Source organism: Podarcis erhardii (assembly GCF_964252035.2).
Source record: "Podarcis erhardii genome assembly, chromosome: 6".
Lineage (NCBI taxonomy): Eukaryota > Metazoa > Chordata > Lepidosauria > Squamata > Lacertidae > Podarcis > Podarcis erhardii.
In genome coordinates, this window is record NC_138510.1 from 39992106 (window position 1) to 40018770 (window position 26665).

At 40.8% G+C, this 26665-nt stretch overlaps 2 protein-coding genes across 22 annotated transcripts in view; both read right to left on the reverse strand.

The window, feature by feature from the left end:
- Nucleotides 1-26665, reverse strand: part of LOC309344247 (complement receptor type 2-like) — a 100175-nt gene that overhangs the window by 22781 nt on the left and 50729 nt on the right. Inside the window, exons 16-17 of the mRNA XM_081866495.1 lie at nucleotides 4483-4681; nucleotides 1425-1619 (exon numbers count right to left, since the gene is read on the reverse strand). Coding sequence (XP_081722621.1) covers nucleotides 1425-1619; nucleotides 4483-4681 — 394 coding nt within the window. The remainder of the gene's footprint in view (nucleotides 1-1424; nucleotides 1620-4482; nucleotides 4682-26665) is intronic.
- On the reverse strand, nucleotides 6383-25486 carry LOC309343444 (C4b-binding protein alpha chain-like). 21 transcript variants are annotated; one of them, XM_081865007.1, is made up of 10 exons: nucleotides 23335-25474; nucleotides 20495-20677; nucleotides 18597-18779; nucleotides 17048-17239; nucleotides 15166-15357; nucleotides 13128-13154; nucleotides 11963-12029; nucleotides 10816-11068; nucleotides 10594-10656; nucleotides 6416-6434 (listed from the first exon to the last, which is right to left on the reverse strand). In XM_081865007.1, exons 1-9 carry the CDS (start codon nucleotides 23417-23419, stop codon nucleotides 10642-10644), a joined length of 1197 nt encoding a protein of 398 aa, XP_081721133.1. In that variant the 5' UTR covers nucleotides 23420-25474; the 3' UTR covers nucleotides 6416-6434; nucleotides 10594-10641. The 21 variants fall into 21 exon arrangements, 16 of the variants coding, with proteins under 16 accessions (XP_081721140.1, XP_081721133.1, XP_081721134.1 ...); XM_081865008.1 differs by lacking the exon at nucleotides 6416-6434 and adding an exon at nucleotides 6789-6936; XM_081865006.1 differs by lacking the exon at nucleotides 6416-6434 and adding an exon at nucleotides 6789-8049.

The window sequence follows — 26665 nt, forward strand, 5'->3', positions numbered from 1 at the left end:
GATCTCTCAAATGTTTAGATTTTGCAGAGAAATGGCTTTATTCACAGCTTTAGTCATGATTTTTAAAAAATGAACTTCTCTCCCAATGCAAATAGAAGCCATATAAGGAAACAAAGCGTGAACCCCACTCCCCATGCCCTGATAATGCATCCAATCTATCTCCAGCCCCCTTTGTGTGTATAACCTGATAAGTGAGTCAGTGAAGGGTTGTGATTTGAGCAAACACATAAATTCATTCATTTAGCCAAAGCTAGGAAGTAATACTGGCTAGCTTCCTCATGAGACCAGCCTGGCAATGGCTTGCTGGGAGTGCATCTTGAAGAAACAAAAGGCTGATAGTGGTCTGGTTTGTGCAGCCATGCAGGCTGGCTGGACCAGGTTGTTACAGAGACACATGGGGATGGCACTGAATCCAATGCTGTGCAGCTGGGAAGGACAGGCCCCTCTTGAGATTTAATGTTGTGAACTCTCTCACCATCAAAACCCAGGTGGTAAATATGTGTAAAATAAAGTCTCTGCTGTGCCTCATTCTGAAGGAACACAAACTGTGGTCAAGTGCCCCAAACCCTAGAATCTTGCACACATTCAGCAGAGGTTAGGGTGACATGTAAAACTGTCATTGTGGGTACCCTGACTCCCCAAAGTTTCTGTGTGCCCTGACCCCCTCTAGATTCCTGAGTGGTGGGGTTTAGTCAGTGTTTTGATTAACATGGTGAGCTATGTGGCATTGGATTTAACAGTGCAAAAGGGAAGCTAAATTTATTTTCTAGTCCAGGGCATCACCTTGTTGGAGGGGGTAATGCTGGAAGTGGAAAGGGATGGGTTGGTTTGAAATTGGAACCTAGAAACAAAACCACATTCTCTCTGAAAAGTAGCAGAGAAGTAGCTAATAATCTGCTAATGCACGTTAACCAAAATGAGGACACTAAGATAGCCAGTTTATACAAAACCTAGAACTGGGGCACGGGCATGGGCATAGCAGGGAGCACAGGGGGGCAGCTGCCCCCCATAATAAATAAAAATCAATGAAAATAATTAGCAAACAGATGTTCTCTCCCTCCCCCCCCCCAACAAAAATCCTGGCTACATCCATGAACTGGGAGCGTGGTATATAGCCTCACTGCCTGTAAACATTGGGGCTTCCCCATTCGCTTCTGTATAGCACAAAAGTGAAATGCAATGTTTACTGAGATGGAGCACAAACATAAAAGGAGAACAAAAGTACCTCTGTCAATCACTCCACACATAAAATATCATTAAGCAACTTAGGGATTCTGAACATGAACAATGAAGCTTAATATCATTTCAAAGCCAAATAAAGGGAGGGACAAGAGGACAAGTATACAGGTATCTAGAATAAAGTTCCCTTTTAATATATTATGAATCATAATATATCATGAATCAAGAGTAAAAGAAAATGCAACCTTTGCATTTTGGGGGCTTTCCCTTCCACACTCCTTTAGTATCACCATCCATGCCACAGGAAATAGAGTGTGCTCCAATAAGAGAGAAATTATCATGGCAAGTGTATGTTATCACTGTTCCAAGAGTATAAAAAGGGGCTCCAGTCCCATTGTAAGATCCATTAGAAATGTTTGGAGGAGCTGTACAGAAGAAACCTAGAAACATATCAGAAAAGTTCATATTCATAATAATGCTATAATGGTATTATATTTTTGTTATTCAATTCTTGATGCTTTAAAATATTAAAATTTATTTAAGCATATTGTTGGTTGACATCCATCTATCTTGAGAGACAATGGAGTGTGCCTCCAAGGGCAAAGTCAAACTAGTGTGTTAACAACACTGAAGTGACCTCCCCAGGGCAGTGTGTATACAGGTCCTGTGCTGCCCAGATGACAAGTAAATTTCTATTTTATTTTGTATAATGGAGGCAAAATTGTAATATTAGACCAAAATTGGGGGAAACCAATAATTATTTCTCTTTAAATAGTTATTTGCAGAGTCATACATATGGGAATTTACCCACAGAGATAGAATCTTCTGGAAAGCTCTAAAATGATGAGAGAGGAAGCTCACTCCCTGGCTTTAGGGCTGAGCAAAACTAGTTCAGGGAACAGTAGTTCAGTCCCCAAATGGAAACAACTATCCCTGTTTCAGGGAGGGAGTTTTTACCTTTTAATGCCCCCATCCCATTTTAAAAGCACTCTTGCCTCTCTGTAAAGGCACTCTTTCTTGGAGAGGCTTTCTACTGGCCATTACAGTATTCTCCTCCAAAAAAGATGCAAATGATGCAAGTTGTAGCACTGTATAACATTGTCACAGTGCCTTCTAGGAGAATGACTGCCTAGAGGAATGCTCTCCAATTCCTGTGCAGCTACAGAGAACATTAGTTATTTCCCTTCAAAAATCTTCCCCAGCTTCAGTGCCATTTTTAAATCTCATTTTTATATAGAAAGAAATGGTGCATTGAAGCATTTGGAGGGTAGGGTAGTTGGGATACAGCAGACAGAACTCTGTTCTGGTTGCTCCCTCACAACAGGCAGCATTTTTAAATGGTTAACAAAAAGATGCTGCCACAACGGGCAACATTTCATTAAGTGTTAAAGTCAAAAGGAATGAAAAGAGAAGGAAGCCTCTACTACTGCCATAGTAAGTACCTCTCATCCAAAACACTTTGTTCCCAACCCCAACCCGCCCCCCCCAAACCCCCCACAAATAACTGAAATCTGGACCTGGCTACTTATGAACTGGATGGTCATTTTGTCTCAGCTCTGGAAATTCACAATACAGTCATACCTTGGGTTGAATGTGCTTCGGGTTGAGCGCATTCAAGTTGCGCTCTGTGGCAACCCGGAAGTAACGGAGCGCGTTACTTCCAGGTGTCGCCACTCGCGCATGCGCAGACACTCAAAATGATGTCATGTGCATGCACGGAAGCGGCAAAACGCAACTCACGCACTCACAGACGCGTCTTACGTTGAGTTCAGGATGTGAATGGGGCTCCGAAACAGATCCCGTTCACATCCCGAGGTACCACTGTACCCTGATTTTATTACCTTTGCATAGTCTCCCATGTGGAGTCTAGAGCTAATTCATCAGGAAGCAGGTATAAAAGTGCGCCAGGCATACAAGCTCCTATGCCATAGGGTTGTCATATGTCTGGGAAATCCTGGACATGTTCTCTTTTGGGGGGCCAACATGCCCATCTGAGGGGATTTTTATATTTTAAAGGAAATGTCCATTTTGAGGGGGGGTGTTTGTTTGTTTGTTTGTTTGTTTGTTGTTTTGGCTCAGGCAGCTCAAGCACATTTGGCTTTGCACCCCACAGCTGCTGCAGCTTAAACTGGGGAAAGAGGCTCGTAGGTGCAGGTACTTTGCATGGTATCAGGGAAAGGGAATTGCAATCTGGAAAAGGAAACTTGAGAGGAAGGAGTAGGAAGTATTTGAGCCGTAAGATCCCTGCCTTTGTAACCTATCCTAATAATATCCACGGGCATGGAAGGCAGATTGAGTATATGGATAAATAATAATAATCAGGGACCTTACTGTGAGTGTCTGCTATAAATTGCCAAGCCAGACTGAAGACTTGGAATGATGCCTTCCTAGAGCAGATTACAAAATATTCAAAAAGGAGATACACAGTAGTCATGGGAGACTTCAACTGTCTTGATACTCAAATTCTGCCAAGAATTAAGGTTCAGCAAATTTATCAATTTCCTCACTGACAAGAGGCATGTGAATTGGGTGATTTGCCAGACTTTGTCTCTGATAACTTACTGTATTCATAGTTTGTGGCAATATGCCAGTGACAAACTGGTATGAAAATATGGAATAATTGAGCATGAACAAAAATGAGCCAAGGTTAAGTATCTATTTCAAAGCGCATATTCTAGGTTCTTTGGGGATTGTTGTAGTTGCTAAAACACAGAGAAACCTGTTTAAGTAAATAATATGATGAAATACCTACCCTCTAGTCCACAATACTTTATATTTCCACAACAGTTTAACTACACGTTTTGTAAATTGCACAGCTGGCAGCTATTGGTGGGTACCAAACACCGCATTTTAAAAAACAAACAAACCACCAATGCAGTCTTTTTACATGCCAAAACACTCTCCCCGCTCTCCCCTCCCCCCCCCCGGCAACCTAAGTATTCCTCGAGAATCTTCCCCATGCGCGCTTACTCCGGAGTAAACGCAGCTGGCTGGGCAGAATGGCAGCCTGGCAGAGCCAGTCGCGTGAGGATGTGGAGCCCAATTTGTTCCGCTTTCAGCGGAGTGGGGGGCGGGGCCTCGCAGCTGAACAAGGAAGGACACCTCGGCGCCACCTGGCGGTAGGCGGGGGGAGGGGAGACATCCGCGTTTACCTCAGGCGCCTGGAAAGACCCGCCCATCGCGCCGCGCTTCGTGAAGCCTCAGGCAGCACGAGGGGAGACGGCGGGAAGGCGAGCGGAAGGGGCAAAGGGAGGCTCAGCGGCCCCTAGAGGCTCTGTCGTCGCCTTCCTCCCTTGTACTCACCCACGCTATCCTGAGGCAAGGACCACGGAGGGAGCAGTAGTATCGATATCCCCGTTAACCAGAGAGCCCGCAGAATCCCCCACGACGGCCGTTGCATAGCGCTGGCCTTGGAAGACGGCGACGAGCCAACTGCGCATGCGAGGGTTGGGGGCGAACGTTCGGAAGGAACTGTGCGGTGGTGGCGAGACGCGCGCGCGCTCTACGTTTCTACGGGTCGCATCCACCCCGCGCATTAACATCACCTGAAAGAAACTAACAGGTGGCTCCCATACGACCTATTTAATAGCTCCTTTGGAGTTGGCATTTCCTTGTTACGTCCCCTGCCTCTCCAGGCCCGCGACAGCTGCAGTAGCTATTGCGGGCAAAGTAGCTGATCATTCACGGTTGTTCATGTCCCTGTATAAAGGACCACCTTCCTTGTAGAAATCTGCTACCTTGTACCTTCTAGCTGACACATTGAAACTTTCATCTGTTCTAATTTTAGTTCTATCCATCCTTGAAGTGAAGTTTTACTGATTTTTCAGTAAAACAGAGATTGTTTTCTAAGTATTTTTAACCAATTATTAAATGCTATGTCTATAAAGGGAAAAGGATACTAGAAATATTGTGAGAGGCTTATGAATAGTTTAGAACAATCCTTCAGTGTAGCTTTATTTATTTAAAGCATTTATATACTAGTTTATTTTGTAATCCAGAGTTGTTACATATTATATAACATGAACATACTACACCACAGTTCCAGTTACAGATAGGTAGCCGTGTTGGTCTGCCATAGTCAAAACAAAATAAAAAAATTCCTTCCAGTAGCACCTTAAAGACCAACTAAGTTAGTTCTAGGTATGAGCTTTCGTGTGCATGCACTTCTTCAGATACTACACCACAGCCACCCATGCACAACTATTAGGATTGTCCCACCACTCCACTGCCTGTGAACTGTTGGCCTATGTTATTTCTAGTGTGTGAATTTCTACAAGTAAATAAACACAAATTGCTTCTGTCACCTCCCCCTCTGAAGCCTTTCCTCAACTGAATGCAAACACTATTACATCATTTTACATCTAACATGTAAAATGGAGGTGCCAAATAAAAGCAAAAGGCAGAGAGCATGTGCTACCAGCATATGGGATGTTTTAAGATCCCATAAGAACTGTAAAGGAAGCAACATAGAAGACAATTGTATTTTTCCAGGAAGGAAGAGAACGTAGGAGGGGATGGGTAGAGATTAATGGGCTTGACAGTGGTTTCTTTACTTCATTGCAGCTGTTCTCTAAGGAACAGCAGAAGTAACAAAGACAGTCTGAAGGGAACATACACAGTTGTACTATTCTGCTACAGAGGAGCAAGTACCTTTAGAGAGAGATGTGTGGTTCTTTACAGAATCCATGACAATATTGTGAACATCTCATGTAGAATGAATACTGCCTGCACATATCTTTGATGCAACGGCCATTAATTGGTTGTAGTCTGTTGCAATCTACTTTCAATCTAGTATGCTTCTGTTTCCTAGTTTAGATGTAACAGGAAACGGGCACAAAAAACAGCATACAATAAAAGAAAATTGAAGTGAGTAGGGAGTGTGCAAGTATAATCCTTGTTCTAAAACTGCCAAATTGTACTTTATTTAGCTGGGATAGTTGCATTTAAATTTGCCCAAGCCTAAGTCAGAACTATCTTTAAAAAACTACTGTATTTAAAAAACAATAAAAACATTTTTTATTACTTTACTGTAATTTATCATGATTAAGTTAGAGTTGAAATATATCCTGAAATACAAACTAATCATGACTCATAAACCTCACACTCATCTACTTGCCAACACACAGCACATTACTCACACTCATCCGTTTTTACCTTTTGTTGTCTTCAACATTATCAAATTTTGCAAGTTCTCAGGGGTAGGGAACCAGCCATTTGTTGCTACTGCTGCCTATATTATTCAGGAAAGTCCACACCTGAAGCAGATTAGTCAGCTGCAGTTTCTCCTGCTCAGTTTTTTTTCCTGGTCTTGTTCTCTGCCTAGCAGCTGTATTACATATCCACACAGCACACAGTTTAACTATAAAACTCACTCCTATAAAAGGCAATGATGGCCAATGCAGCAAGGCAAATACTTTGTTCTTATGTATAAAATGGGTTGAAACTGAACACAATTTCATTTCACTATAGATTACAGTCTATCTAGTTTACCCACTATATTTTACATATTGAAGAATTCTGATAAACCTCTTGATATTTGCACCCATTGAATGTAAGCAAAAAAGCCTCAAAGTGGCACAGTGTCTAATAAGCATTTTAAAATGTTGAGATTTGTATTCATGTATATGCTTTATTTCTTGCAAAATAATATATACAACACAAATTCAACCTTAAAGTATTTGATTCACATAAGTACAAAATACTCTTCAGAATTTACAGTTTATCCCTTGTAGCTTTAAGGAAGTGGTCAATGTAAGCCTAAAAAGAAAATAAACCAATACAAAATATTATACAACAACACTGGTAAGTTTCTAAAATGAAAAGTGACTTTAAAAGAAGCAGCTGTGTGTAGCACAGCTAAATCATAATGAGCTGTGCTGATGTGCTTATGTTTACAACAGCAGAACTACTAAAATGTATGGGCATATGGGAATAAAACTATTTGTAAAATCAGGAAATTCTTCCAAATGTTTAGTCAAAATTTCCTTGCACCTTGAACTTGTTGATAATGCATCATCTATGTAACAGGGTTTTACCATGTCACTTGTTACCATGTCTCTTCTCTAGCCTAAGCACACCCAACAGTTATTTGGGACGGACAGTTAAAGCAATGGGGTCAGAGCTCGCAAGAGGGCAAAGAGGTGAAACTAGCTATGAAACATAAGTGAGCACCTATAAACTTCAAGTGACACATTGGCATCAAGTGAAGCTCTGGCATGTGGAACTTGATTTCTGAGGACCTCACATGGGAATGCAGTATATGCTGATGGCTGGTGCTATGCTGGAAATGCCTTGTTGACCAAGATGTGCAGCAATTATTGTGTTGCATGTGAGCTGTGTGGCTAAGAGCCAAACACCAAAACTCTCAACTGAAAGCAATGGTCTGGAAGGAAACACAAATGCTTTGGTTGAATTGAGATATGAAAGCAGACATCTTTTTGGTCTGTTGAAATAAAGCCTGACTTGATAATGAGAAATGGGAGGATGCTGGAAAAAACAGCAATCTAGAACTTTTGGGGGTTTATGAAGGAAGAGAAAACCCAAAGTGTCATGCATCTGCTAGAGGTATCTTTCTTGGCAATGGGAAAATTCTTTGAAGGGTACAAGCCTTTGTACCCTGAACTCTGTTTCTACTGCCCCATTGCAGAAGAGTTTTTAAATCCTCCTCTAAAGCCAAGTACGAAAATGGAGACTGACAGAGCCTTACATGGCTCTGGAGTCACAGTCCATCATATGATTAAAGGTGTAGATTTCTTGCTTTGCCAGGCAATGCTGATTGTGTGAGCCATCCCCTGTCATCTAGGAGATGCTTGAAAAAGAGAGAGGATTTCTCCCAGAGATAATGTTGATGCTGAGATACACAGGCATGCACTGCAGAGTAAGAATGTGGCATTAGGTTAAAACTTTCAAACCATTACATCCACCTTACATCCCTTCTCATTTGTCTGAGCCAAAAGGGATTGTACATCAAGGGAAGCAATGGTTAAACCACATGCATGGAAACTAGCTGACAAGCTCTCTCTCATATGTTGCTCCAATGTGCAAATAGTTGCTGCAGGGACAGCCATATTGGCTGAGAGGGACAGTAGAAGAAGAATAATGAACAGAGGTTTTTATTATGTATAAATCCAGCAGAACCCAAGTCATTGGTCTGTTTCCCTGATACTTTCCCCCCTTGCTTTCATTCTGAAAATATGGCAGTCAAGTTAGTCTAAGTAGGTGCACTGCCTCACGGTCAAAGGAGCTGCCTCCCTGGCATGGTCTGGAACTGAAACTAGTGTTAATATGAAAGTAGTAAGACCAGACTCAAGGGATGTAGCAGTTGTCAATGGCCTGGGTCCCAAAGTGGATAGTAAGGCTCAAGGGGACTGTTACAGTGCTTGCAACTGTATTATATTGGAGAGCAGAGCCCTGTGAAGGTGAACAGAAGGTCAACAGAAATGAAAACTGCAGAGTTTAATTGCACAGCCAGTTTTTGTGGGTGTGGGGATTGGGCGACTCCAGCAGAGTGAGTTTGCTCTTACAAAGTAAGCCAAAGGCAGTGGGTGTATTTTGGTATGCTGGTCTCGTAAAATTTACACAATGGGTCAAGTGTCCAACACCTGCCCCTTTTCAAAGCAGAGAAGCAAACAATTATGACTATCTGAATGATAAAGTTTGCTGCCTCGGCTTACGTACTTTGAGAACCAGCACTGAGGTGTGCTAAGAAAGCATGGAGAGAACACTGAGGTAAAATGAAATGCAACATTTGAAAGGAAAAGAACTGCATAGAGATAAAATAAATCAGGGGGGGGGGAACTTTTCAAAGATGGGACCAATGCAGTGGTCAATAATGAACCAAGTAGGAAGACAGGGGCATACCACTTGAGGATATATATCAAGGGCTAGAAGCAGAACTGCCACCAAAATGTTTTAAGTGCCTTCTGCAAGAACACCCCTGCACATTAGTGTCCTCTAGATGCTTTCTACTGCAACTAATATCAGTCTAGCAGACTTGACCAATGCTCAGGGATTATGGGACTTGCTGTCCAAAGCATCTAGAGGGCACTAAGTTAGGAAAACCTGCTCTAGAAAGTTGCAGATGCTGCTCTGTGCAGGCACAGAACCCATATGAAGGACTGTACAGAGACCATAGAATAATCCTGAGTACAGATGCTGGGGACAAGCAATAGGGGAAAGCTATCATTCTTATACTGTGCTTATGAGCCACTTGCTCCTAGAGAAAAGGGCCAGACTTCAAGGATCTCAGTTTCACATAGGAATGCACTTCTTATGTTCTTATCTGAGACTAAACAAAGAATGCAAATTATTCAGTTTTATGAAATGTTTGTATAATTCACCAATTTAAGAAACAGATGAGTGTAATAGTAATAGTAATAGTAATAGTAATAGTAATAATAGTGGTTAGAAGTCTGTCAAGACTTAGTAGGTTTTCCAGTATCTAGTAATATTTTTTGGCTTACCACTGAAGATCACATGGCACCCTTGAGCAGGCACCCTACTTCACAAAATGCCTCACTGGATTCCTTGGAGCACCTTCAGAAAATTGTAGTCAAAGAACAGCCGGAGGACACTATGTTTGCCATCCCAGTTTTAGATTTTCAGGTGTTGAGAAGCTTAACATAAGCTTTCATTTATTGTCTAAGCCAATGCAATATTTATAACCTTGTGAGAAAACAAAAGGGAGAGGGACGGTGTCCACATACAGCTGTGTGTCATTAAATTTCAGTGGTAATTCCAGTTTTGCAATTGTTTTTAAAGCAAAAGCAGCTTGCAGAGTGAGGGATCTAGAGCAGAGAAGAGCTTAACTCTTCCAAAGCCTGCTGCTTCTCTGCTCCATATTTCTGCTCCCATCCCACATGTGTTCAACTCTGAAGACTGATTTAGAGCAGAAAAGTGGTGGGCAAATAAACCATCTTTGTTCTAAATTTCCCCCTTCTGAGGTGGCTTTTTTCTTCCAAAAAGTAACTGTTGGGATTGCAGTATGTGCATCTGCATCTAAGTTTAAATTGGCCCACAGACCTCTACTCAAGCTGATGCCTACTCTTTAATTTATATATTACTACACTTACAGAATTTCCATATTCATTACTTAAACATTGAAAAGTGGAATGTGAAAGAGATACATAACTGTAACTATGTAAATTACAGGTGATGGTTTGAGGAACATTGTAATTAGTGAATTGTCATACTTCCATATGTGCTTATTTACTGAATGACAATAAAAAGATATAACATTAGAAAAAAAATGAGCAAAAAACGATTCTGGTGTTAAAGAAACCAAGTCAGACATTTCACTGATACAATTATAGTTTTATTTTTTAGAATGATTATGGCTATAGAGTCAAAATCTTGCCATTTCAAAATGGGCTACTGCATGATATGTGCCATAAAAATACACATAGTAACACTTACCTGTAGTGTCAAGGGTCTTACGCTCAGTCCACAAGAGAAAAAGGAGACTCACACAGAGGGTTCCTGTGGGATACAGCACTATGAAATTCTACTTGTACATTTGGTGCAGTGGCCTTTGCTGAGCATCTCAGCAGAGGACTGCCTCTGTCTTTTAACATGTATAGGGGTATTCAGGGTCAAAAGAACAAGAAGAAAAAGAAAGAGAAAATAAGCAGAATCTACCCAGTTGCTTTCACTGATTGGTCCCTCCTCATGCAGAGATGATGTTGGGTTTGCTTCATCTGTTGTTTCCTTGGTTGTATTAATGGGAAGCTCACTAAAACTTACTAGCTTCTCCTGCTGCCTTCCATTTTCTTTCTGGTGTTCTAGCTCAAATTTTGCCATTGACTCTTCCAAGGTCTCTGGCAACAAAATACCTTCTTTGGTTGCTGCTCTCTTTTGCGCTCTCTCTCGCTCTCTCTTTACCATTAGGCTGCTGGGGAATGGAGGTGTCAGGGTAAATCTGATTTAAAATCTTTGGAAAATTAAAAATAAAATAAAATCACATGGTACTGACATTCTATCACTGCATGTGCCAGCTGAGCTTTCATTCCAGAGAAGGCTCTTTCCTCATTATGCACATTTCAGCTGATTCAGAAATGAAAAGTGCCTGTACATAATATATTAGGTATAGACAGACACATATTTAGACAGGATAATCCTTCAGGTACCTTGTCCCATGAAGAACAAGCCTAGAAACAGGCTTGGAGGCACAGGCAATGCAGTTGTTGAAACACTGGTATAATACATAATCCCAGTTAGCAATCCAGCAGCCACATTTTAAATTATCTGAGGTTCTGAACTGCCACCATTTTGCATATCGGGAAGCTACTTTATACTGTACAACAGTTTCCCTAAAGATATGCTCTCAGCAAGCTAAATATATGGTTTCACATTTGACAGTGTATGCTGATATATCAGTAAGATGCTATGTGTTATATGTGGCCCTTAAATGTTACTATTTTTAAAAAATACATTTTCTTGATTTTCAAATATAGTGAAACAAACCATAATAGAAATAGAAATAGAAATAGAAATAGAAATAATAGAAATAGAAATAGAAATAGAAATAGAAATAGAAATATATATATCCCCATGTACAACAAATAGTAGCATTTTACTATTTGAACACCTATATACCCATATCTCAGATCAGCAACCCAGTCAGGTCATTCATAAGAAAAACAAAATTTGCACTGCAGTTCAGATGATACAGCATGGAGTGTTTCCTCTACATGGAGATAATTTCTGTGTAGTTAATTTATAAGGTAGACCTTAGAAATGTAAAAGAAACAGGAAAAGGGGAGTTTGATATTAAGAAAAAAATTACCTTTCTTGTGAACAACATTTCCTATGAACCATTTTACTTGCCACGAGTACTACAGGCATTATGCATGCTAAAAAAGAAAAAGAACACAAGAAAAAAGGCTCATGAAAGTCCAAGAAAACTGATGTACAATTAAAAACAGCCATTTTTGAAATTTTATCCAGTGTTACCTGAGGCATAAAGAACAGTACTTCATTATTGAATACTGTTAACAACAATGTGACATTTGGTGATCACTAGACTATTAGTGGCAAAGATTGGTGAGAGGCAGGACTTTTATGTGAATCATCCTACCAATGTTAACTCTAAGAAAAATTAATGGGTCATTAATTCATCACTCAGCAGATTTGCTTGCAGAATACTTACAAATCCAGTCTTCATTGAGCAATTGTTCTGATTTGTTTTTGGAGAAGTTTTGCAAGAATGATCATTTATCCTGATTCGCTTGCGGGGTGTTTAAATGTCTTCCCACTAGTCATCCATGCATCACACACCTACCTTTCAATGCATTTCCCAGTTACTTTCCAAATAATAAAAAGTCTGATTGTTTTTTAAAGTGTATTTGTTGAGCCTTTTAATCCATGTTAACTGCACAAACATACAGTTCCAGTGTGAGGTTGCAGTATTCTGCAAAATCTAGAGTCTAAAGGCACACAACCAGTGCTATTTCTCTAGGAAGAGAAGTGCCAGAACTCACCATGAGCACCTTCCTTGTTCTCTTAGAATGGCCCACCCGAGAGGTGCCGGAACTGAGTTCTGGTGAGTTCTGGCTGGGAAAAAAGCCCTCCACACAACTTTATTTGTTCCTGGGGTGTGTGTGTGCAAAATACCAATTTTCTCTCTAAGCAGTTTAAAACTGTAACTCCAAAACAAAACAAAACCTACAAGTTACTTGCAGGTTTGTGTTTAGATAATGATGACCAGATTTGAGCACTGGTGAAAAACTTCTGAAATGTGGAGGACTGTGAACACAGCTGGTGATAGTTAAGCATAAGCTTATATCTCTCTTATAAAATAAACTTTAAAATGTGTATTTCTGGCTGGAGAGTGCCACACTTTCTATTTTGCTATTGTGAAAAAAATCTATGAACTGGTATAAAACCTTGGCATGCAAACATTCATAATGAATCTTTTTATTTTCCCCATTCATATTCAATAAATTACATACCAGCTATAAGCAATCTGAGGAAAATACCTAGAAAAGAGGAGAGGAAAGACTAATTATTGACAGGTTACTTATTTAGACTTAGCCACATCAGAAACGAATTATAAAAGGAAGTACTGGAGCTCAATATAGATCTCATATCACAAGAGGTGGATTTGAGCACAAGAGCACTCACCCCTCCTGTGGTTTCCAGCATCTGATATTCATTTTTAAAAAATAAATTTCATTAGTTTATCAAGAGAAATACAAAACCTGATCTCAAATATCCTTTTTGTCCAACATTAAGATAAAAACATGACAAAAAGTAAAAAGACAGAGAAATAAGAAAAAATAAATAGAAAAGAGTTTTCAATAGGAAATAGAAAAGATAAAGTTCAGAGATTAAAGAACTTCCCATTCTTTATCTGTCCGCTATATATAAACAATAATCACTTCATCTATTCCAATATAACACCAAACAAAACCGCTTTCTATCAACAAACCTTATCTTCAACCCCCCCATCCATTATTTATTTTTATTTTTCATGCAAAAAGTCTATGAGAGCTTTCCAGTATTTAGTAAATGTCAACAATGACTTTTATCTGATTAAACATGTCAATTTTGCCATCTCAGCTGGGTCCATTAATTTAGGGTTGCCATATTTCAGAAAGTGACCCAAAAGTTGTTTCTGACGGCCAAATCCCAGCAATCTGGGAAATTCTGGATATATGGCACCCCCTAGTTAAATTTTAAAAACCATTCTTCCATTGTTGATAATGATTAATCTTTCCATCTTTGTGCATATAATAGTCTCGCCACCGTAATCATATATTGAAACAAAGTTCCATAGTCCTTTTCTAATTGTGTATCCGTGTCCAAGCAGGAAGAGTTTCAGCCAGCAACTGATGTTCAGAAGTATTGCTGCCGCCAACTGTCGAGGGCAGAGCATAGCCACTGTGGCAACTAGCCATCGGTAGACCTCTCCTCCATGAATTTGTCTAATCCACTTTTAAAGCTATTCAAGTTGGTGGCCATCACTGCCTAGGGGAGTGAATTTCATAGTTTAACTGAACGCTGTATAAAGAAGTATTTTCTATTATCTGTCCTGAATCCTCAAGCATTCAGCCTATGAGTTCTAGGGTTATGAGAGAAATGAGAAAAAACTTCTCTCTATCCAATTTTTCCATGTCAGTTTTTATAAAATTCTATCATGTTGTCTCTTACTTGCCTTCACTCTAAATTAAAAAGTCCCAAAATGTTGCAACCTTTCTTCATAGGGGAGTCGCTCCTTCCATTTGATCATTTTGGTTGCCTTCTTCTGAACCTTTTCCAATTCTACAATATTTTTTGAGGTATGGTGACTGGAACTGTACACAGTATGTCAAATGTGGTTGCACCAAATATTTCTATGTTGCCATTATGATCCTGGTAGTTTTATTTTCAATTCCTTTCCTAATGCTTCCTAGAATGGAATTTGCCTTTTCATGGTTGTGACATACTGGGTCCACATCTTCACTGAGCTATCTACTATGACCCCAAGGTCTTGCTCCTAGTCTGTGACCTCCAGTTCAGACCCCATGAGCATATAGGTGAGATTTTTTTTGTCCCAGCAGGCATGACTTTATACTTGTTTACATTGAATTGCATTTGCCATTTTACCACCCAGTCGCTCAATTTGAAGAGGTCCTGTTGAAGCTCTTTGCAATCTCTCTTTGTTTTAACAACCCTGAAAAAATTAGTATCACCAGCAAACCTGGTCACCTCACTGCTCCGTCATAATGCTAGACCGTTTATGAAGAAGTTTAAAAGCACTGGTTCCAATACTGGTCCTTGGGAGACTCCGCATTCTGCCTCTCTCACATTATGGTTCCCTCTCTAGAAACCTAATGGATAACCAGTATTGGTTAGAGTGCTGATGTTGTGAGCCTTATTTCCTTATGCTCAGTTAGTATATATGCATAATTAAAAGTCTTCAGTGACTTTCATTCTAATGAAACCAAACCTGACGTAAGCACTGGCACCCCCAACATCTCTTGGCATTTTCACAAATATTATACTTACTCAGTTTACAAACTGGAATATTAGGTGACCATTTACTCCCACCAATGTAAGTAATTCTGGATGGCCCGAACAAAGTATACCCAGCATTACATTGAATAGAAATTTCATCTCCAGGGGTATAGTATTGTTTCACCCCTTGGGTTATTCTTCCATTATGGATATAGAATTTAGAAGTGTCTGGTGATGTTTTTGCTGAAAACACAAATAACTATTATAAATGATAAAGCAATGCTTTGTTTACAGTGGTACCTTGGTTCTCAAACTTAATCCATTCTGGAAGTCTGTTCCAAAACCAAAGCATTCCAAAACCAAAAAAAACATACTTGTGCAACTTGTGCAAGATGCATAATGTTCTACACCAAAAGGTTAAAAAAACCTCTCTGATGTATATAGATTTGGAATATACTAAGGGTTTAAGCGTAAGAGTGTATACAAATATCTTCAAATTTAATAGGAGAGCTGACCTTAGCCTGTCTTGTTCATGACGTAAAATGATTCAAACAGGATCCACTCTAGCTGGCACCCTCCTCTACGCTCTCTCCCTTCTCACAGATGTATTCAGACTGTTTTCCCAAAATGGTAGCTTTTAGCAGGGGAAGGAAGAAGCTTAATTGTTTCCAAGATGACACCAGCCATAATGGCATGTAGGCTTTTGGAGCAGCTACTCTAGAAAACATGCTCATAATACATGGATTTTGCAGATTTTCTCACTACTGCATGAGGCAAAAGTTGCAAGGGTAGCTTTGGATGGTCCCAACATTTTCACCCCTCTAAATTAAAGGTAAAGAACCCCTGACAGTTAAGTCCAGTCGTGAATGACTCTGGGGTTGCAGCGCTCATCTCGCTTTACTGGCTGAGGGAGCAGACATTTGTCCACAGACAGTTTTTCACAATCGTGTGGCCAGCATAACTAAACTGCTTCTGGCAAAACCAGAGCAGTACACAGAAACATTGTTTACCTTCCCGCCAGAGTGGTACCTATTTATCTACTTGCACTTTGATGTGCTTTCGAACTGCTAGGTTGGCAGGAGCTGGGACCGAGCAACGGGAACTCACCCCGCCATGGGGATTCGATCTGCTGACCTTCCGATCGGCAAGTCCTAGGCTCAGTGCATCCCAAATTTGCTGTCTGAGGCAAGGGACTCAGTGGCGTAGCGTGGGTTGTCAGCACCCGGGGCAAGGCAAGTAATTTGCGCCCCCTAACCCATGGATTTGCGCCCCCAACCCGTGGATTTGCGCCCCCTAACCCGTGGATTTGCCCTAACCCCAGATGTTGCACCTGGTGCGGCCAGCCCCCCCTGCACCCCCCACGCTACGCCACTGAAGGGACTGAATCTGTTTCATCATCAGAGTGGCCCTCTTGCCTCTTCCTCCTGGGAGGAAGGCCATGTTTGAAAAGCTGAGTGTGGCGTGTCTTTTTAGAAACTTGGTATAGCCAACTTTAAAGCAATATGATTGCACCTTCTCTTAACTTCACCCAAAAACCTCAACAAGGTAGTTATCTAGTAATATACACAGCACTCTGCTTTCCAACATGACCTAAAAAGCCATTGTTCTAGTCCCATTCCAGTCCTGCATTATGAGGAATGAGAGGATTCAGAGACTATAGGTATTTGCCCCAGTAGGATTATACAAGGGGAAGGGATGTAGCTCACTGCTCAAATCCCAAACAAAATGTTTACTTGATAGCCGATTAGGTACTGCATCACTTAAAATAATTATGCTTGTTTTATCTACTTTTTTTTTTTAGAACAGCCTCACAGGGCTGTAGATGGGGGTGAAGATTGACCATCTGTGATTTACAATAATGGGCATATTTTGGGTATGGAGCAACTGAGGAAGGAACATATTTGTGTGCTTCTCAAACAGGTTCTATACATACCCAAACATAGTGGTATAGAAGGATCCCACTGATTGTAGCCTTGGCATCGCACACTCATCTTTGTGGTTTCATCAATGAAAGAGTAGTTTTGATTGCAGTACACATCAATGGCATCTCCAATATTGTATTCAGATAGCAATGGATATACATGTCCTTTGGGCACTACTGGGGCACCACAAATATGTGGAGTAACTGTAACAAGAACAATAAAACTGCAGAAGATAAAAATTATTGTCTGTATAATATTAGCCTTGCATTTTTAAGTTTGTGGTAAGAGTCAAGTTGTAATCAGAATATTATGTATCTGGATTTTTGAGCGTGGTAAGAAGATAAGGCACAAAACACAGTTTACTACTGATTCCTTCATGGCCAAACCAAGTAACCTTGTTCCATAGTACACAAGAGATTTTTTTCTGAAAATTCTCTTGTGTTTTTTGAGCAGTCGCATATACAGCAGACTTATAAAATAACCACTTGATCAGTTGTGGTGATGAGTAAGCAAAGCTCACAGGCAATCAGGTGAAGAAGCGTGATCTTTTCAGACACAAATGAATAACCTACATCTGTGTGACCACTGAGGCTACATATACTCTCTTTTAAGGTAGACATTTTAATAGATTCATGTGCAAGGCTGATTTCAGAATGTGCTCATACTAGGCATACACATGGGAAGGTTCCAAAACTTTGAAAGAAGGAAACATTCTCATGTCATCCTCCTTGGCTGTCTAATTCATATTGGCTGGAATTCAAAATGGTGCTAAGGAGTTCACTCTGTCAGCACATTTCTGCTTGCCTGATGAAATTATCTCCGCTCTCCCCACCCCCGTCGCCCCCTGTCCAGGACTCCGACCACTACAAAGCCCCAACATTGCCCTGCTTGAACCCCGTCCAGGTAATCAGCAGTGACACCAGCATCAGGAGGGCAGTTCCACTCAGTCACATGAACTGCTACTGTCTGTAACCTCACTGACTGAACTTGCAGGTTTGTTCAGTGACCTTATCTGGAGTTCAAAGGAGATAAAGTAAAAACAATGCAAATGTGAAGATTAAAGGTAAATACTAGCTAACAACAGAGAAGAAGTAAGGAAAATAGGTAGAAGGATAAGAGCTGCTGGCTGAAAGTAGAAGTAATGTGGGAGTGAAGATAGCTGACTGCTTCACTACAAGGCAGGAGTGAAAAACTGGTGCTAGGAGCATCCCACTTCCCTGAAACCTTTTCGTTCCTGCCTTGTCCTGGACAAGGGTTATCGCCCAACCCAGTGCCTGAATGACACCAGAAATAAATGTGTTGAATAAATATTTTTGATTTTGGGCTGCCTCTCCTTTTGCATTAGTGCACCATTTTTACAATAGTGTTCTCTGAACTTGGCCAAGATCCCTACATGAAACAAAATAGAGAAGAATGTCAATATATACACTTCAGCTTAAAACTCTACATGATACATTATTTACTCTTTTATAACACAGCATTTCTCCAAGTTTAAACAGCTTCTAATTGTTGAATCATAAAATATAAATGTAAATCCTGTGATTTTTTTCAAAGTCTTACTTTTTTTGCAGGATGGCACTTTAGGGACCCAAGTACCGTTCTTCTCACAGAGAATGTAATGATTTCCAATCATGAAGTATCCAGTTTTACATTCAAGTGTAACACTGTTGCCATAAGTATAGGAATCTCTTAATCCACTTAATTCTATTCCATTTTGAACTCGTGGATTTTCACATATAATCACTGAAAGTAAGATTAAAAAGCAAAACTCCTTAAAAAATAAAATCTGTGCATTACTATTTCGTTAAAGATGGGATATTTTCTGATGAAGCGTATTTTTAAAAATACTCTCCTGTTTTCTTGTTTGAAGAATACTTTTGTAGTGTCTGTGCAAGATTAGTGGTTGTGAAAATTAGTCCATCTCCTGCCAGGGATCCAGATTATTTCCCCCTGTAATTAGCACTTGCACAGCTGAAAAAATACATATTCCCAGCAATCAAACAGTTATTGGGAAAACAAGAAATGTCAATTAATTCTGCTTATGTGATTGTCATTGACACCTAACTAGCTAGCATCTCTTTGGATCAGGAGTAATGAGAGAGATACATTGGTGGGCAGCAGGTGAACAGCAATTCCAATGCCCTATTAAGAATGTGCATTCTGTTTCCCTCCACCTCTGGTCTACTTGTATATTTGACAATAAACAAATCATCAATGAAAGAAAAACTGCTATAAAAATGACCTGTGCATTTGGGGGGGGGGGTTTCCCTCTCCACGGTGCTTTACCATTATTAGCAACAATATCACAAAAAATGGAAGGTGTTTCAATAAGCAAGAAAGTATCATTGCAATGGTATTGTATCACTATTCCAGTCCTGTTGTGAGATCCACCAAGAATGTCTGGAGGAACTGCACAGGAAATTCATTTTAAAAAATGAACAAGTTAGCAAATAAGTGAAACTATTACCAGACAACATAGAGAAATCCAAAATATATCATGCAACTATTGTTGCTTTAAACACATTAACATTTATTTTTAAACCATACAAATAATTACAATAAAAAACAACACAGCCCCAGACCTTTTATTAAGGTCAGTTCCCAAAAAGTATTCACCTACCAAGACAACAAGGAGGGAGCCAGTCTAGTTTCCCTAGGGAAGCAGTTCCGAAGCCTGGGAGCAGCCACCAAGAAGCCCCTCGCCTACATCCCTACCAAGCATGCCTGTGAGGGTGGCAGGACTGAGAAAGGGCCTCCCCATAAAATTTCAAAACCAGGCGTATTTGTATGAGGAAATATGGCCTTTCAGATAGCTTGGACTTAAGCTGTATAGGGCTTTATATGTCATAATCAGCACTATTAATTCTTCCTGGAAACAGAGCAGTAGCCATGCAGCTGTTGTGACAGAGAGTTGAATGTTCTCTATAACCAACCCTGTTCAACAATCTGGCTGCAGCTCTTTGAGCCAGTTGGAAGTTTCTGAGCACTTTTCAAAGACAGCCCCACGTGGAACAAGTTTCGGTAATCCAAATGGGATATAACTAAGGTATGTGTCACTGTAGACAAAACAAGCATCTCAAGGAATGGGAGCAACTTGCTAGATTCCACAAGTAAATTGTGGAATTTTGTGTTCCACACCAAATGGGAACAACCATAATAAAACAGACTCAAAATTGGCAGGGTTGGGTAATGACCAGAAATTGTGATTCTTTAATAGGTTACATGTGGAGTCACGGATTTGGGAATATTTGGGAACACAGACTACAGAACTTCAAGAATGAGGCAGTAAACTTCACTCCATATTCTCATTTATTTTCCTAGAATGAATTTCCTGGTTCAGATGTTAATAGCGAACTCTGGCTTATACTAGCCAAGACTGTCACATAGAAGCCTGAAAAATTAGAGTAAGCTTTTAGAAATAACCAGTTTTTTTAAAAAAATAATTAAGCAGCTCATACGTTTACATGGCTCTTCCAACTCTGTCCAGGAACCATCACGACAGTAAGTGACGGTGCTTTTACCAGGCAATCTTACAGCACCATCTTTGCACTGGTATATTACAGCATAGCCAATAAGTTCTTCATACACCTCAGAAAATGTAAACTTTGGTAAGTCAGCCATGTCGCAGGCCTCTCCACACACTTTAAAAAGACAATAGTTAAAAATGTTACAGAAAACCTTGGAACTGAAAATGTTATTCACCACTTTGCTATATTTAATATTTTGTCATGTCAACCAACAGAACAAATATTGGGGGAGGGGGTATAACTAACAGAAATGAACATGTAACACTTCATAATACCCATATGAAAGTGTTTCAAGATGAGTGCATGAACTACTGTGTATTAGCAGACACCTTCAGTTTAAACCTAAGTCTCCTTGGACCTCCTCCTGTGTGAACTCCAGCAAAACTAGCACTGATGCTCCCTTATACAATACACATTTTCTTCATTTCAAATGAAGAGTTCCTGCTGGAATGTCCCCCAAAGGAGAAGGGCAAAGTAGTCCTAATAGCGGGGAGGAGGAGACATGTGCTGGTGCTACCAGGTATGTATATCTGCAATGTGGTAAAACAAACAGCAAAGATTTGGCCATGGACAAGTGAGGCACAGCACAGCAAACAAGAGAGAGAAAAAGAGAAGGTCAAATATTTAAAGTAAATAAATGAATAGATCATAAATGAAAGCTAAAATAAAACTAAAGTCCAAACACAATAAAACTTCCACAAAGTTTTGAACCGAAATGTATCCCACCAACCTATTACAAATATAAAACATTTCTGTTTCAACCCATATATGTATGCTGGGAAGTCATGACTAATTACTATTTCCAGCCTCAGTGAAACAATGCTAAACAGATGAGCATGCACTTCTCACATATGTTGCTATACACATTTGATGTAGAAACATCACCATTTATAATGCAGGTCCAAGGCTATAATATCAAAGCAGGGTTCTGTGACCAACAACACAATCCATGTTTACTTTAAAAATAAGCCTCACTCTGTTTCACTGAAACTTAGTCTAATGTTGCTATGCATAGAATTGTAGTCCACGGGAATGTATGGAATATTAGACTGAAAACTAGAAGCCAGTTACAGCTACATTACATATATCATGCAATCTGAAATTGGATTACTGGACTACTATTGCAAGTATTGGTATTGAGAGGCAATTCATATCATTTCCACAGAACTTATTTTTTGAATGCACTGATAATAGACTCCAATCAGATTCAAATAAATAATGAAGACATGGAATATTATTTAGTAATATTATTATATGTGGATTGTAGCAATGCTTCACTGACGAACTGGCATTTCAACATCAAAATAAATAAACAGGATACTGTAGCTGTGAATGGATACAAAATGAGCAAGGTTAACAAGTACCTTAACCTTAACCTTAACAAGGCTAGTAATGGGTATAACACTTCCACTATCTGAAGCGTATGGCTTACAATAACACCTGCTGCATATCACCAGCAAAGAGTATTACTTCACTGTTTTTGAGCTCCCAAAGCTATTTAGTTGGCCACTGAGAAACCAGAATTGGAAGGGGACTTTTTGTTGTTGTTGTTCAGATGATTTTATATACAACAATATATTTATTTTAAAAAATCAAAGTGGTGTTGCTTTACTCAGCAAAGTTTTTCTTACACAAGTTTTGCAATCATGTAAAAAATGGTCAGCTCCATGTGAAAAGCTACAGGGGCGCCTTGCATACTTGTGATCATTGATGTTCATCACATTTCAACACTGCTTGAGCCTGCAAAGTTTTCAGCCAGTCATACTCTTTCTCTTCCAACCAATATGCATACTTGTAACTTCCTGCTGAAACCCTGCCGCACAGAATCATAGATTGTAGAGTTGGAAGGACCATGAGGGTCATCTAGTCCAACCCCCTGCACTGCAGGAACCCAACTAGATCATACATGGCAGACAGTTGTTCAACCTCTGCTTAAAAGCCTCCAGTGAAAGAAGGACTCCCTTCCACTGTTGAACAGAAACTTATTCCTGATGTTTAGTCAGAATCTCCCTTCTTGTAACTGGAATCCACTGGGTCGGGTTCTACCCTCTGGATTAGAAGAAAACAAGCTTGCTCCATCTTCCATGTGACAGCCCTTTAGATAGTTGGGAGATGGCCAGCAAATTGGCGAACATCAAAGAAATCTCTTTACTCTCAGACTCTCCTTGAGCCTCTGCAACACTGTTTGCTCTCTCACTCGAGAATTTGGATTAGGTCAACCAAATTGTTTTTTTTTTAAAAATATATATATATATATATATATATATATATATATATATATATATATATATATATATATAATGAGTTAGTGAAGCACCACAGAATAAAGGAGAACAACCCCACCGCTAATGCACTATTATTGTGTCAATCGCCCTAAAAGACCCTTCTGGGAGGCACCAAGGTCTTCCCCATGCGTGCTTCCTCGGGAGTAAGAAAGGCCGCCTGGCAGAGAAAGGCCCCTTGAGAGGATGGACGGCCCAATTGGCTCTGCCGACGGAGGCCGCAGCCTGGGACACGGCGGGCGGCTCGCAACCGCCTCGCGGCTGAGGAGGACGGACACTTCGGCGCCACCTGGCGGGCTGCGGGGGGACATCCGCGTTTACCTCAGGCGCCTGGAAAGACCCGCCCACTCGCGCGCCGCGTTTTGCGAAGCCTCTCGAGGAGAGAGGGCGGGAGGGGAAGGGGCAGGTGGCGGCGAGAAAGGGAAGCTCAGCGGTCGCTAGAGGCCGCTAGAGGCTCCGTCGTCACTCGCCTGCCGGCCTCGTACTCACCCACCAGTCCCTGAGGCAGCAGCAACAGCATCAACAAACCCAAGAGCCGGCGGGTCAGCAGAAGCCCCCAGGACGGCCGCAGCATAACGCCGAGCTGAGAAAGCGGCGGCGAAAGCCGATTACCTCAGCTGCGCATGCGAGGTGGGGGGCTGGGAAGGACGTTGGGAGGGAGCCGCGTGGCCGCAGGGAAGCGTGCGCCGAACGCTGCTCCGCTCGTGCTACCGGCATTTCTGCTTGGCCTTAGAGAGGAAACAGGCTTCCAGTTCTTGGGTTTTGCCGTGGCTCTGGAAAAAGATAGAAGCAAAGATTCTCACATTGAAGCATCGTTGTGTGTGGGAAACGTGGTTGTCTTGGTTTTGTTTTTTGGTGTGTTTTTTTTACAGAGTTTTGAAACATTTTAAATAATTCCTTACCAGTGCAAATACAATGCATAATTTCATCGCGCTGTTTGTGGGGCAGGAGGCAAACCTCTCTGGCTAAAAGGCGGCAGGTTATGACAGGACATCCGAAGTAATTCAGTGTTGTTATTGCCAATGTTGCTTCTCCCTCGTGTTGTCTTCTTATCCCCAAATAGTAAAATATATTCCTTGGGACACATTTGCCAGGCTCCATTCATTTTGGTATTGAGGCGCTTAGAAACCTTGAGCATTTCAAAATTGAAATTCTATCTCAATTTTGAGATATAATTGAATATCTGTTTTATGAGTGTCTTAAACTAGATTGTTAGGCAGACTGACTAGAAAAGCAGGCTATACATATTGTGGGAGAGAGGCTGAGGAAGAATAACGTTTACACTCAGCGTAGGTTTATTATGTATATACTAGTTTGTCTTTGCAACCATAGCCACACATGTACAACAGGGGTTGTTAAAAGTGGTGCCATTTCTCCTACCTATTCTCCTGTGAACTCTTGGGTGTATGCTATGAAATTTGGTTCATTACAGTTGTTTTCTGTGTAACAGTAGAAGCAACAAGAAATAACAGATGAATGAAGCAGATGAATGTAGTTCAATAGATGATTCAGCCATACAGGAGCAAGTTACTATAAAGATAGCCAACATAACTAACCCGTAGGTATGCCCTTGCCGCCACTCCAGAGAGGTTACTTTGGTGCTGCTAATGCAGCAAAAACAATGAGGGAGACATACAGCCACAGCAGGCACTGTAATTCCAATGGTTTGACCTCATCCCTGAAGGCACACTCTTCCATTTTCTCCCGACAGACAGATTGCAACCACATGGCCATATTTATCATCATACAGTTGCACCAGGGCCCAAGCCTGCAATGGGAGCCAAACTCTGAGCATTCACTTAAAAAGAATAAGTAAGTCTCTAGTCCTAACAGGAGGAAAGCTATAAGGCAAAATGTGCAGCAGCCCTTCTAAGCCATTTCTTTGAGGTAAACCAGTCTGCACCTGCCTTCCTGCAATGAGTAAAATCACAATGAGCGCTAAGCTAAGTCTGAAATGTGATTGTTAAGTGAGTTATTGGACACTAGGCCAGGGTCATAACAAGCTGCTGCTTTCTCCCCTTTAGTGCTCTTTTCAGCTTCTGCCAGATTTTCTAATAATCCTTAGAATCTCCAAAATACCTACTAGATTCTCCCTTTGCCCTTCCTTTCTTCCTATCAACCAATATGTATCTTTCCTCTTGTTTCAAATATGGGGCCACTGCAGTGGTTAAGAAGGAGCTGAGGGAAAACAGGGCATACTGCTTGATAAGGTGAGCTGAAAGGAAATCTCAACTGCATCTCAACTGCAATCAGATCTAGCCAGCATGACCAATCCTCAGGGATTATGGGATTTGCAGTCCCAAAGTATTTGGGGGGGCATGAAGTTAGGGAAACCTATCCTAGAAGGTTCCAAAGGCTACCCTATGCAGACACAGAACCCATATGAAGGACTGCACAGAGATCACAAAGAATTCTTGAGTACAGATACTGTGGACAAAAATGGGAATGGATAACATCATCATACTGTGTTTCTGAGCTCCTAGAGATAAAATGCTGGACTTCAGGGATCTCAGGAATGAAGTTTTTATGTCCTTATCAGAGACTGTAAGTGAAGAATGCAAATTATTCAGCTTTATGATATATTTGCATGAAGAAATTCCTAAATTTAAGAAAGAGGTGAATATAAAAAAATGTAGACAATATGTAAACCAAGGGCACTATGTCAGCAACCTCAGCTTTAGATTTTGTTAAAAAAATAGTTAAAGGGTGCGGGTGGCGCTGTGGGTAAAACCTCAGTGCCTAGGACTTGCCAATCGCATGGTCGGCGGTTCGAATCCCCGTGGCGGGGTGCGCTCCCGTCGTTCGGTCCCAGCGCCTGCCAACCTAGCAGTTCGAAAGCACCTCCGGGTGCAAGTAGATAAATAGGGACCGCTTACCAGCGGGAAGGTAAACGGCGTTCCGTGTGCTGCGCTGGCTCGCCAGATGCAGCTTGTCATGCTGGCTACGTGACCCGGAAGTGTCTGCGGGCAGCGCTGGCTCCCGGCCTATAGAGTGAGATGAGCGCACAACCCTAGAGTCTGTCAAGACTGGCCCGTACGGGCAGGGGTACCTTTACCTTTACCTTTTTAACTTTCTCCAAAGCCTGCTGCTTCTCAGCTTCTTATCTCTGTTCCTATTTCACACGTGTTCACTTTTTAGGCCTGTTTTAAAGAATTAGTGCGCAAGGGAATCCACTTCTTTCCTTCCTTCTCCTAAAATACCCCTTCTGAAGTAGTCTTTTTCTTTTAAATAATGTTGGTGAGGATTTAACTATGTGCAGCTGCATCTAAGTTTCCATACAATCTGAACCAGGCACTTACCTTTACCTGAGTAAATTAGATTTAAAAGATACTGTAATTTGTGAACTGTCATACTTCCTTGCATGTGTGTTTTTACTAAATGACAAGAATAAGACACTATTAGCAAAAGATGAAAAAAGTAGGTTTTAAAGAAACAAAAGGTGGACACATTTTAAAGGAAGAAAAGTAGATCAAACTGAACAGTGTTTCACTGATACTATTATTTTATTTTTAAGGTGATTATTGCCCTAGATTCAAAATCTTGCAATTTCAGAAGGGACTATTGCATAGTATGTGCCTTTGTTGCTTTCTTCATAAAACTACATGTTGTAGCATATACCTGTCAGGAATCTTATGCTCAATCAGCAGGAGAAAGGGGCAGTTCACACAAAGGTAGTGGGATGCAGCACTATGAGATCCTACCTATACAGTTGGTACAGTGGTTTTTGCTGAGTTCCTCAACAGAGTTCTGACTGTCCTGTAACATGTAAGTGAAGGGCCAAAGAAGGGGAAGGAAAGAAGGGTCAAAAGAAGGGGAAGGA